Genomic DNA, 14,311 nt, shown 5'->3' with positions numbered 1-14,311 from the left:
GGCAGTTTTTGCCGAGATTCTCTGGTCTATTTGAGAGAACAATCATTACAAGATAAATTCTCTGTTTTATATAAAGGTTAAAATATAGAAAAAAATTAGAGTAATACAATAAAAATGTTGTTGTCATTTAAAGAACAAATTTTTATGACTGGATGGAGGTTTTTGACCGATGATTAGAAAACACTGACATTTTCAAGTTGATTAACACAATGGGCCAGATTTTCAAAGGGGTATGCGCGTAAGATACGCGCATACCCCCCCCGAAAACCTGCCCGAAGTTCCCCCTGCGTGCGCTGAGCCTATGTTGAGTAGGCTTGGTGGCGCGCGCAAGCCTCAGGATGCGCGTAAGTCCTGGGGCTTTCCCGGGTGGGGGGCGTCGGGGGGGGGGGGCATGTCGCAGCGGCGTGTCATTTGGGGTCAGGGCCGAGACCTCCGAAACGGCTCCCGGGCCTGGGAATCGCATGCTGACGAGGCCTGGCGCGGGCAGGCGTAACTTGTGCAACAAGGTAGGGCGGGGGTTTAAGTAGGGCTGGGGGGGGGTGGAAGGAAAGTTCCCTCCGAGGCCGCTCGGATTTCAGAGCGGCCACAGAGGGAACGGAGGCAGGCTGTGCGGCTTGGTGCGCGCAGGCTGCCGATTTTGCACAGCCTTGCGCGCGCCGATCCCAGATTTTAACAGCTAGGCGCGTATCTATTAAAATCCCGCGTACTCTTGTTTGCGCCTGGTACGCGAACAAAAGTATGCGTGTGCGCAAATTTGTATAATCTACCCCAATATGTCAGATCTCTGAGGTCTTTTCCTCCCTTCAATACATTTTTAGGAATCCAAAGCACATTTCTCAAGAGGTGTTATTTATGTGAAAGACTTTTTAAATTTGAGTTGTTATATTTCACTAGCCCATTATGGATTATTTTTGAACATTTCTAAAAAACTGTTCCAGGTGCATCCTATGAATGCAGAAAGGTTTAGGAAGCTTGGTTAATCTCAGGGAAATTGCAAACATTTTATAGGGCTTAAATGTTCTTACCTGAACACTTATAGTCTACAGATATTCCTTTAAGAATAGCATCAAACAGCGAAACTTCGACTTTCTGTTTTCTGAGGTGACAGCTCAGGAGAAATGAGGGCTGGGATAGCACAAGATAGAGAAAAGGCTCTAATTGCATTTCTCCACTTCCTCTTCGACCAGGCTGTCGAACAATAGTGATGCCAAGAGCTTGTCGTGCTGATGACCTTGTCGAAGCATGAAGGCTTTCAAGTGATAGAAGACCTGTCCTCCTTATGGTAGGAGAACAGCTGTTACTGTTCAGCAAATCTTCTGCTGTGAGTGCTGAAATACAAGGCTGGTTGGATTTTAACTCTGAAACATTGTCTAGGTGAGCTTCAGTGAGGTTTAATGCACTTTTCCCAGTTTTTTCACCTTCTGTCTGATCTGATTTCGGCTTAGGTATGGCAGTGCATGAGTAGGTCATCAAGGAGATTCGACTTGCTGTGATGAATATGTCAAATGGAATAAAATTAAGATTTTTCACAATTGAAGACTGTCGGGAAGGACGAGCAATACGGTGATGACTAGTACCACTATGTTGTTCAATTTGAACTATTCTTATTTTTACACTGTCACTGCCAATGCCACTGTCTTGGGCTCCACTGTATCGTGAAGAAGTATCTACAGCACTTCCCTCAGAAGATTCCATTTTCTGCTCTTTCTTTGAAACCTGCGAAAACAATATATATGCAGTATTACTACCAATACTATTCACCATTATGAGCACATATTAAGCATTTCCATTTCAATGACAACACATAATTACTGACCAGCATCTACATATCTTGACGTGGAGATTATACTATAAAAAAATACCATGTGCATCTTTTAATACAGTAATTGTGTCTCAAAATACAAACATGCCAAACTCATGTCCAAGAACTAATAGTTCTCCTAATAGGAAGTGATCAATATATGAGGAAAAAAATACTAAGCTGGGGGTTCAGAAATTCAAATTACATTTTCTAATTTCAACTCCTTATATTAAATAGCACTGTAGACCTGATTAGGCCATCCTCTAAAGAAATAATAGGAAACTTCTAGCAACAGGAAGCTCCACAAGTATATTAGACATTCTCAATGATATCCAAACAAGGATTAATCCCCTAAAGGGTGGGTCAGAGTATAGGAAATTATAAAGAGAAGATTCCTAGAGAAGATATCATCCAGAGAGCACAGGAGAGGAAGCCATGGGGGCTGTGCTCCTCAGGGCTCCAAGGAGAGATAGGGCAGCTGTCTCTCTCATTCATCAGAGAGGAATGTTCTCCCCTGATTCTTGTGAGGTGTGCAAATCTACGAAGGTTCTGACTCCAGGTTGCATTATCCTGTCTGCATTCACTATCAAGGTACTTGAGAATTATTTTGAGTAGAAGAGGATTTTCTTGTTTCCTTTCACACCTTGTGGAGAGTAAGTGGAGGGTCCTGGTTTTTATTATTCTACTTAACTTATTTAAGAGGCTGATTTTTGTATTTCAGATTTTTTTTTTTTTTGCATTGTGCATGTGTTTATTTTTGGTAACAATTTTTTTTAGACCATAACTCTTGGAGCATGGACTGGTATCTTCTGGTGACTGAGTATGATTCCCTGGGTCTTAGAGGTTAACCTGACCTCATTAGTAGAATTTGGTTTTCAAACACTGCCTCAAGTAGAAAAGTGCTCTGCAGTCTCTGACGTGTGACCCCCTTGTGAAAGGGAGATTACAGTATAATGAGAGTAATTTTCAAAGACATTTAATGTCCATAAAATACCATTTTATGCACATTAATGGCTATATTACAATAACCAGGAATCTTAGTGCATAAAAGTATGTGCATACTTTAATGCACAGTACTGAGAGGCATTCTGAGGGACAGAGTCAAAACATATGCATATACATTTGAACATTAAAATGTATGAAAGTGAGTTATGCCCTACGAAGAGGAAGTGTAACGTTACATAAGATCATTTGTATGCACACTGGATCAATTACTTGATGATTATCAAAGTGAAATTATGCACGCAAGTTTGCTTTGAAAATCCTTGGTAAAGTCTGTAGGGAGTTGTAAAATTACCCTTCCTATATATTTATCTGTCCATCTATAAATTCATGGATATAAATATATAGATAGATATAGAAGAGAGAGAGAGAGATTCACAAACACAATATACTTTGTAATTTATGGAAACTTAGACTTTGATATTCAAAGATTTGTCCAGCTAACTTTTGCAATTAGCCAGACAAAATCAAAAACTTGATTATTCCCTCCCCCTGCTACCAGGCTAAGTTTTGTCAAGGAAACTTAATGCCATACAAAATTTATCCTGGTAAAAAGAGACATCCGTGGGAGGGTGGTTTTACTGTTTAGGCAACAAAGCTAGCTGGTAACTCTTTCCTGAAGTTATCAGAACAACTTTATCTACCTAACTTACTCTGGATAACTTTATCTGGGTATGTTCAGCAGAATACTTACCCAGGAAAATTCCATTTAATGTCTGGGTAAATTTATCCAGCTAACCTTATTCAGATAATTTTCCTGCTCACTGGCTTGCTCAATATCAAACTCTTTATGCTATATCTATAAGCCTTAAAACTAAACTTTAAGGGAATGTCTATCAAATTTCTGAAACATTATTTTCTATATTATATATGCTCTCTGCTCACATCCATTTTGTAACACTTCAGTTATCAGGTGACAAAGAAAAGGTGTCAGCAGCATAATATGAAAGCCGCCTGTTAACACCTTTACAGTTCATGACAGCAAATAATAAGTAAAAACCTAATAAATAGTAAACAGAAATAAATAAACAAAGATAGATAACTGTTCATAAGAAATCTTGCACCTAACAAATGAAAAGCTTTAGTGCCATCCCCCCCAAGTAATCCACAGATTTGCTCTAGGAATCAGATCTTGATATAACCAAACTTGTTTCTAAGCAAACGTATTTCTAAATTTAAATTTAGTTTCTAACATTATATATGTAAATAGGGATTAAATTAACACAATTGTGAAACTTGGGCGCAGTAGTGCCAATTATCAAAGCTTCAACTGTAGTTATGTTGGGAATACCCACATCTACCATCTATCCCCTACAACTTGTCCAAAACGCTACAGCTTGGATTCTGTTTAATTTACCTTGTAGGGAACACATCACACCTATTTTGCAGCATCTTCACTGGCTACCGATATCTTACCGCATCACTTACAAAATTCTTACAATTATCCATAATCTACTATACAACTCTAACTCAGTTTGGCTTTGCTCCCTATTAAGAATATTCAAACCTACCAGACTGCTTCGCTCTATGGACAAATGCATTTTGGAAATAACATCTGTAAAAACTGCAAGTTTGGCATTAACTCGCAAACGGGCTTTCTCCGTCACGATCTGATTCTTTGGAACTCTATTCCTGAAAAAATCCGACTAACTGCAAGTACCAAAGAATTCAAGAAATCTCTAAAAACCTACCTTTATACCGTTGCCTATAATATTTGCTAACCATTAAACACATTTCCAACAGGAAATTCTTTACCGTATTAATTTTAATAGCTATATATGGTATGTACTATGGTGCATTGTAAATCTGATGTATTTTATGACTTGCTATGTTTTGTCTTTTAATTATGAATGTTTTATTGTAAACTGCTTAGACGGTCAGTCTATTGCCCAATTTGCGGTATATAAAAGCTTCTGTATCGCTCCATGGTGAGACCGCACCTGGAATACTGTGTACAATTCTGGTCGCCGCATCTCAAAAAAGATATAGTTGCGATGGAGAAGGTACAGAGAAGGGCAACCAAAATGATTAAAGGGGATGGAACAGCACCCCTATGAGGAACGGCTGAAGAGGTTAGGGCTGTTCAGCTTGGAGAAGAGACGGCTGAGGGGGGATATGATAGAGGTCTTTAAGATCATGAGAGGTCTTGAATGAGTAGATGTGAATCGGTTATTTACACTTTGAATAATAGAAGGACTAGGGGCATTCCATGAAGTTAGCAAGTAGCACATTTAAGACTAATCGGAGAAAATTCTTTTTCACTCAACACACAATAAAGCTCTGGAATTTGTTGCCAGAGGATGTGGTTAGTGCAGTTAGTATAGCTAGGTTCAAAAAAGGTTTGGATAAGTTCTTGGAGGAGAAGTCCATTACCTGTTATTAATCAAGTTTACTTAGGGAATAGCCAAGCCACTGCTATTAATTGCATCAGTGCCATGGGATCCTTTTTGTGTTTGGGTAATTGCCAGGTTCTTGTGGCCTGGTTTGGCCTCTGTTGGAAACAGGATTCTGGGCTTGATGGACCCTTGGTCTGACCCAGCATGGCAATTTCTTATGTTCTTAAGTAAAAAAATAAATGTTTGAAGCCTTGATGATTGACACTTTTGCTCACAAGTTTCAAATTTGAACTAATTCAACTCCTTTTTTTTATGTCTGTACCCTTTGTCCATTAAAAGGTCATTATCATCCTTGTTCATTTATTTAACTCTTTTCTAGCAAAATGGTTCAAAATGTGTTACAGTAGACTGTTACAATACAATGCTGTGAATATACAATAATTAGGTATTGTTACAGTTTACAGTCCATATTTTTTGCATATACTCAAAGGTGATAGTTAAAGCTCTAGTTACATTTCAGGTAGTGCGGTGGTGGGTTTACTGTGGGGTGCCATTTTAAAGAGGGGGAAATATTATACATTTACATTTCTAGGCATAGTAATAGAAGGAACCCTCTCTTCATAAATTGCCAGATGTTATTGGTGGGCATAGGTTGGATGGTCCTGAGGAGTATCTGGTAAAGTGCAATAGTCTTTAGTAGGGTATTTAGGCTTTACCCATTGAGGGTGCCTGGTAACTGCAGTGGTCATTTGCAGAGTATTTAAGCTGCCATCCAGGTTACTGCTATGAGTCAAATGCTTTTTGGAAGAGTTGTAGACTAACAATACATTTGTGACTAGTTTTCCTTGGCTACACTTCCACTCAGCCAGATTTCTGTAGGTAGTAAAAGACAAGAGCATTACATGAAGCAATTTAAGGTGCATTTTAAAAGCCCAGCGCATGTTGGGCTGGCATTAGCCGAGCGAATTGTAAACGCTCCCAATATGTGTGCATATCACCTGCATCACGTGCATTTCACTAGTTTCTCATAAGGGGCTTGGTCAGGATGGAATCTGGGAGAGGCTTACGTGATTTGGGATGTGGTCAAGAGATGCACCCCAGTACACACCGAGGTCCCTTGCAACGTAACTTTACTTTATTTATTATTTTTAACTTCTTTTAGGGATGAAGAGAGATCTGAGAGGCCAAGTGGGGAATTGCAGGCTACCAAACTAGGGGGGTTGGCATGACCTAGCTGTAAACTGGGTGAACTGGTAAATCTGGGAATGGCAACAGCACACCCCCCTTTAAAAATCCTCTGACTTATGTGGTAGAAGGAAGATTTGCGTGCCCACTTATAACTGGGTACACATATGTGCGCGGCCAGACTATTTTATAACACGCACGCATATTATAAATGGCCGCATCCCTGGGGAGTGGACCGATGTATGTGCACCTGTGCACTGGTTTACTGTCCCTGTGAGAAGATTATCTGTCCGTGCAAGGATCTATCTATTGCAAGGATTTTGCACCTCAGTTAGATCAACATACAATAAATAAATATATTCTAAACATAGCAGAGGAACTGATGGTATTGTTTACCTGATGAGAATGGTTGAGGACATGATTATGGTCACAGGAAACCAAGGTGAAATTAAACATATATACACAAAGCAAAGATAAGCAAATAAGTTGCTGTCACGTACTTAGCTGTCAAGAGGTGCGCCAGAATAGAACATGAGGTGATGCTACAGATAGCAAGAGTTGCGCCGATGACAACACAATAAGACAGCACAACCGCCCACACTTCTACTACTACAAAAGGAAGTCAGCCCTTAGTTGTAACCTTAAGAATCAATGGACCCTTAGGACAAGGTGTGGAGAATGGTTATAGACTCACTAGGACCATAAGAATATAAGAAATGCCATGCTAGGTCCAGGAGTGCAGAAGATTTTAGATGTAATCCACTCTGAAGTGCCTGAAAAGTAGAATATAAACCAACTAAATAAATACATTTTATTAAAATGTATTGATCGCTTAACACAAATGTCTAAGCGATGTACATAAAAAATTTATAATATATAGTACGTTACCTTCTCTGAAAATTACTACTATTAGTGATAGTCAGTACGGAATCACAACTTCATAAAGATAATTTAAACTTCATATAAGTGATTTAGTGACTCTCATAACATCTCGCGGAGTCTTTGGGCATCGCTGCTCTTTCTCAAGCCGCATTTGGGATCATCTTTAATCATTATTCACTTATGTGTTTTTTTGCTTTTTTTGTTTGACTTAAATATTTTATCTAAAAGAATAATCTAAGTTACTTCCCTTTTGGGGATCACAGTCTGTTACGATTTGTGGACCCTTGGGCCGGTCGGGACAAGAGGTGGAAGCTGCGGAGGACCTCAGCTACAGGTCCCAACCGGGAGGCAGCTCGATGGACCGGAGTAGGTTTGAACGCAGGAACAGGATGGAGTCCTATGCGACCAAGGACTCGAGGATGATACGGAGGTTGGACGACATTGGGCCCTGGAGTAGGGATCTCTTCACCCTGGAGACCGGCGCCCCCCCCGAGAGGAGCTCGTAGAAGCCCGGCCGCTGGGACTTTTGGAGATTCGCCCTGGAAGCCGGAGCCCCCCCAGGAGGAGCCTGTAGGGACCCAGCCGCTGGGACTTAGGAGAATCTTCGGGCCCGTGGAGCGGTGAAGATCCGAGACGGAGTCCAGGAAGGCAGTAGTTCGGAATCGAAGATGGAGCCGGGGCAAGCCAGAGGTCAGAAGTCGTACTGAAGTCGAAGGACAATTCCAGGAGCGGAGTCAGGGACGGAGCCGGGTCAAGCCAGAGGACAGATGTCGTACCAAAGCCAAAGGACAGATCCAGAAGCGGAGTCGGGGACGGAGCCGGGTCAAGCCAGAGGTCAGAAGACGTACCGAAGCCAAAGGACAGATCCAGAAGCGGAGTCGGGGACGGAGCCGGGTCAAGACGGAGAATGGTCAGCAGGCAAACCGAGTCGGAGTGAAGCTGGAACCAGGAACGCAGCAACTGAAGACAGGAACCCTGTGGACCTCGTTGCAAGGCAAGGAACGTTGTGACTGCAGAGCTTAAATAGCCCTGCAGCGTCTGACGTCATCAGCCGGCTCCCTGAATCTCCCGCGCTGGCCGCTTTAAATGCAGAGGCCTGCCGCGCGCATGTGGCTAGGGGGCAGGGCCAGCCGCGGGAGGACGCCGGCTGCTTCCTCGGCGTGGAGGCGCCGTGCCCGGGGCCTGTACGGCCTGAACGCGGCTCGAGGGGGCCTGGGACCGAGTGGGCGGTAAGTGGCGATCCTGGGGCCGACCCGGGATCGCAACACAGTCCATGGAGGGTACAACCCTTCCAGGAAATTCAGAGTGCAGTTCGACGTGCACGTTTCGCATCCAATGCTGCTTCAGGAACTCCTCTGACTGTGCATATACCAGGGTATCTTTGGTTACGCTTTAATTTCTGAAAAAGCAAATTATTATCACAAACCATTCTGTTGGGATTGCACTTGCCTTACTTGAGCTTCAACATGTACTTACAGCCTCGCGAGCGAGTGTATTGCATCGTCGCGGTTTGGGAGAAATCTCCTGCTAAGCGGCGGTTCTGGTGAACTGTTTTTAAACGCATGCGTGTCATTTGAATTCAACTGATTATTCACTAGATGATTTAACTTGAATCACCCTGATTTTACTTTGTCTGCGCCTGCATTCTGATCTAGAGGGGAACCCAAAGTATATTCAATCAATTAGTCTGCTGATTGCAAATGAGCCCACTGTCACACACACTGAGTCCATTCGATTTCGCAATTTAACCCGTGCGGATGAACGGTGTTTAATTGAAAAATCCACCATTGTTCGTGTGTTCTCAATTGTTTAACGCGGTCACCACCGCGCCAATGTGCAGATACAGAACATGTATCCTTGTTCATTTATTTAACTCTTTTCTAGCAAAATGGTTCAAAATGTGTTACAGTAGACTGTTACAATACAATGCTGTGAATATACAATATACTTGAATATACAATATACTTGAGCTTCAACATGTACTTACAGCCTCGCGAGCGTGTGTATTGTATCGTCGTGGTTTGGGAGAAATCTCCTGCTAAGCTGTGGTTCTGGCGAACTGTTTTTACAATGTGCAGATACAGAACATGTATCTGCCCCGCCCATATAAATTGGATCAACCCCCTCTGCAATTTATTAAGATCATAAACCTTAAGCCAAAGGAGAAGCATGTGTAACTAGTACAGCAATTTAGGAACAATCATTTTAACTAGAGCACAACGCCCTGAAAAATTGAGGGGAAGAGACTGCCGCCCCAAGGATGCCAAGGTTTCACATATGCTACACTCATAGAGCTTATCCAATTCTCTGGGGATCCATACTCCTAAGTATTTTAGTTTCCCAGGTGGCCATTTGAAGGGGAAGGAGCCAGGCCACGTCTGTGGAAGCCGTGAATGTAGGGCCAAAGCTTCTGACTTGGAAAATTAATGAGAAGGCCCGCTATATCCCGAAACTGTGTAAAAATAGAGAGTATTACGGGCACACTCTGCCGGGGTCGTCTGACAAAGAGCAGAATGTCATCCGCAAACAAAGCAAGTTTAACGGGATGTCCACTCAAACTGATTCCCCAAAATCCTTTGTCCTTCTCAGCTAGTGGCTCTATTGCCAGTACAAATAGAAGGGGGGAAAGTGGGCACCCTTGCCGAACCCCACATTACAGAGGGAAGGAGACCGATAAACCTCCGTTAATAAGAATTTTGGCACTAGGATTGTTGTACAGAACTTGTAGCCACATAACAAAGTCCCCAGTTATCCCATATTGCTGAAGCACCCAAAACATATAGTCCCAGGATAAGGAGTCAAAAGCCTTTTCGGCATCCAAACTTAGAATAAGAGCTTCCTCCTGGGGATAGTAATTTAGGGCAGCAATGAGCTATCTCACATTTTGCACCCCTTGGCGACGAGAAACAAAGCCAGTCTGATCTGAGTGCACCAAGGTGGGCAAGATAATGCTGAACCGAGCTGCCAAAACTGCTGCAAGAATTTTGATGTCCACATTTATTAGAGAAATGGGCAGGTAAGATCACACCTCTTGTAAATCCCTCCCTTGTTTTGGCAATAAAATGATAGTGGAACAATTTTCATCCAGTGGGAAGTTCTTACTCTGAATGCGAGAGTTATAATATGAGGTTAAACTAGTCAATAATGGGAACTTTAGGATTTTGTAAAACTCGTTACTTAGCCCATCAGGACCAGCTGCCTTGCCCTTTTTCAGTTTCTGTATGATAGCAAAAATTTCAGAGTCCACAATGGGGGCATTTAATGTATGGAGGGTGTCTCCAGGCAGGTTTGGCCAATTTAGATGTTGTAAAAAAGCTTCCGACTACAATCGAGGGAAAGGTTTAGATGCATATAGCGACTTGTAATACTTTACAAAACTCGCTTCAATATTATGTGGATCAGTATGATAGGTACCATCACTACCCTTAACCCCTGCAATAAAAGACTTGGTTTTGCGAGGTCTGGTTAAGTTCGCGAGAAGCCTACCCGGAACATTCCCATGTTTAAATAATTGATATTTAAAATATCTTAAGGACTTCGACACTCTCTGGTGCAGAGCATTGTTTAAGGCATTCCATATCCGGTCAGCCTCTTGATTGTTGGCTGGAGTTGAGTCGCAAGCAGATTTAACCTGCACTCGCTTTAACTCTCTGGTAAGACGCAGAATTTCTGCATTTCTCTGCTTGTTACGCATGGCAATGTAAGCAATAATTTTCCCCCTCATTACTGCTTTTCCAGCGAGCCAAAGCGTGTGCGGGTCAATGCCGGGCGTATTATTGAATTGAATATACTCGTCCCATCCCTCTTTAAGGTATTCCTGAAAGCGCACATCAGAGTCTAAATCTGGAGGCAATCTCCAAGAAAAAGCTGCAGGAAGGGACCTACCCAAATTTAAAGTAACAGAGACGGGGCCATGATCAGAAATTGAAATAGGCCCGATAGTGCGTCTGAGATGCGAGAAAAAAAACGCTCGGGCACCAAAATATAATCCAACCTTGAAAAAGAGCTATGAGGATGAGAAAAAAATGTGAAATCCTGTTCCCCTGGGTGTAGAATCCTCCAAACATCTATTAAATTGAGTACATTACAGAGAAAATTAACGCCTTGATGCATGTCATTACTGCTCGCAGCTCTAGGGGGCTTACAATCAATTTGCTTATCCATGACCGAATTGAAGTCGCCTCCCAAAATGAGGGCGCAATCAGGTAATTTCGTTAAAATACCCACCAAATGGGTAAAATAATCATGGAGCATAGGCATTACAAAAAGCTATTCTTTGATGGCAGAGTGTCCCCACCACAATGACATAACGACCTTCCACATCCTGTAACACCTCATCCAGCTGAAATGGTACCTGTTTGTGCAGAAGTATTGCTACTCCCCTCTGTCGCGAAGAATACGAGGATGAGTAGCAGCTCCCAACCCACTCCCGCTTCAATTTGTTATGTTCCAGCTCCGTCAAGTGAGTCTCCTGTAAAAAGACCACCTGTGATTTGGCACGCTGAAACATGGATAGCAATTTTTTCCTTTTGATTGGAGAATGTATGCCATCCACATTCAGAGATGTTATCTTAATCCATGTCAGCTGTTTAAAGGGAACATAATAATAGCAGATAGCACAGAAGTGACAATGACAGTGACAGGACCGAGCACCCCCCAGCCTGGGCGCCCCGCCTCCCACGTCCGAAACAATAGAAACACTTTCCAGACAGATTTAAGAAACCAAAAGGGCTCCTGGGCGTATCTTTGAACCCTCCCCTCCCCCCCCAACCTGTTTCCCCCCCACACACACACGGTCTGCATCCATACCCACACATACTCCACGCATACGGGTCTCATCCAACCCCATAACCTTTTGCTCCACAAGAGGCACGAAATACCCATCTGCCCCATAGGGCCATGGGCTTCCCTCTGCCCCCCCACCTCCCCAAGCCTTTGCCGCCACCATCCCCCTTCCTTATACTTAAGGCACTACAGCTGGTGACAATGAAACAAACACTTTGAAGTTTACTAAACCACTGAACTGCCCCTCAAAGAACAGTGAACTGTAATAAAAAAAAAAAAAAAAAAAAAGAGAGGAGACGAGAATTGTACCCTTAATTAGGGGTCCAAAGTCAGTCATAGGGTAACTACAGTGAATTGAAAAACAAAGTCTCTTGCAAATGCAGAGCCAGCAGGCTCACACCGCTAGGAATTTGAAGACCTGACTTGCTGGCGAATTTCAGTCCAGCAGAGCTGCGTCATTCAAGTAGCATTGACTTGTTTCAGCGAGGATATAAAAGAATTGGCTTCCTCCTTTTTAGAGAAAAACAGGGTAGTACCATTGTGCTGTACTCGGAGTTTGGCAGGAAAAAGTACATAAGAACATAAGAAAATGCCATACTGGGTCAGACCAAGGGTCCATCAAGCCCAGCATCCTGTTTCCAACAGTGGCCAATCCAGGCCATAAGAACCTGGCAAGTACCCAAAAACTAAGTCTATTCCATGTAACAGTGGCCAATCCAGGCCATAAGAACCTGGCAAGTACCCAAAAACTAAGTCTATTCCATGTAACCATTGCTAATGGCAGTGGCTATTCTCTAAGTGAACTTAATAGCAGGTAATGGACTTCTCCTCCAAGAACTTATCCAATCCTTTTTTAAACACAGCTATACTAACTGCATGAACCACATTCTCTGGCAACAAATTCCAGAGTTTAATTGTGCGTTGAGTTAAAAAGAACTTTCTCCGATTAGTTTTAAATGTGCCCCATGCTAACTTCATGGAGTGCCCCCTAGTCTTTCTACTATCCGAAAGAGTAAATAACCGATTCACATCTACCTGTTCTAGACCTCTCATGATTTTAAACACCTCTATCATATCCCCCCTCAGTCGTCTCTTCTCCAAGCTGAAAAGTCCTAACCTCTTTAGTCTTTCCTCATAGGGGAGTTGTTCCATTCCCTTTATCATTTTGGTAGCCCATTCCCTTTATCATTTTGGTAGCCCATTCCCTTTATCATTTTGGTAGCCCTTCTCAGTGCAAACTGGATCCCCCCTTTTGTGTAACTCTATGCATGCAGGAGACATAGCTTTACACTGTGCTAAGACTGCTGCGGAGAAATCATGAAACAGCATGATCCGGTGGCCCTGATATTCCACACCCCTGTGCTGCTGAAAGGCTCTCATAAGTTGAATTTTGTGGGACCAGTTTAAAATTCTGGCCATCACAGGCCGAGGCTTGCTAGTCGCTTCCCTGGTCGGCCCCATTCTGTGTACCCTTTCGCAGCGCAAGCGACCAGAAATCAAAGTCAGACCTACCTGAGCCGGCAGCCAAACTTCAATAAGATCATACAATTCTTGGTCTGACACGGATTCTGGAAGGCCAATTATTTTGATATTGTTACGCCGGTTCCTATTCTCTTGATCCTCTAAACAGTCCAGCAGCGAGGAATTTTGCGTGGTTAGGTCTTGTACTTGCCTTTCCACAATATGCAGCCGGTCTTCCTGATCAGATACTCTATGCTCTGCCTCGTCCAGCCTTTTAGCCTGCCCCTCTACTGCATTCTTTATTTCCTCCATGGAGGATTGAATTTTTAACAGCCTGGCATCCAGCACTTCAACAACCCTAGCAGATATTTTTAGGAGGGCCATCTCAGAGACCTCTGCCACTGGAGCTGTGCTATCTCCTGCGATGGCGGCAGCCATCTTGGGCACACTATGCCTTTTCTTCTGGGGAGTCCGCGCCAATCTTTGGCACATATCAGGTCGAAGAGTGCTTGTTTTGGTCCCCAGCTGCGGCGAATCGACATCCCCACACGTCCTTTATCACCACCAAGCGCCAGACAGGCAAAAGAAAAACAGACTAAGGGAGGATGGCGGCCGATTTGAACAGAGGTGCTCAGGAGCAAACTCACCAGGGGAGCCAGGTAGGCCGCACCAATCTCGGGCTCACTGTGGGTCTCTGGATGCTTGTTTTTTCGCCAAACTGTGGCAAAATAGCAGCCCTCGATGTCCTGTACTACATCCAGCCGAGAAAAAAATGTTTTTTATAATTTTAAGGGAGGGATGGCGGCCGATTCAGGGAAGGAGGGCCCGGAGCCAGCTCACAGTGCTGTCGACCCCAGTG

General features: G+C 43.2%; 1 protein-coding gene across 1 annotated transcript in view; it reads right to left on the bottom strand.

The window, feature by feature from the left end:
* Window positions 1–14,311, bottom strand: part of VPS13B (vacuolar protein sorting 13 homolog B) — a 2,198,633-nt gene that overhangs the window by 535,127 nt on the left and 1,649,195 nt on the right. The window contains 1 exon segment of the mRNA XM_029587199.1: window positions 1,026–1,716. Coding sequence (XP_029443059.1) covers window positions 1,026–1,716 — 691 coding nt within the window.

Source organism: Rhinatrema bivittatum, chromosome 2 (genome assembly GCF_901001135.1).
Source record: "Rhinatrema bivittatum chromosome 2, aRhiBiv1.1, whole genome shotgun sequence".
Lineage (NCBI taxonomy): Eukaryota > Metazoa > Chordata > Amphibia > Gymnophiona > Rhinatrematidae > Rhinatrema > Rhinatrema bivittatum.
The sequence above is the reverse complement of the archived record's forward strand: the minus strand, read 5'-3'. Positions and strand labels throughout refer to the sequence as shown.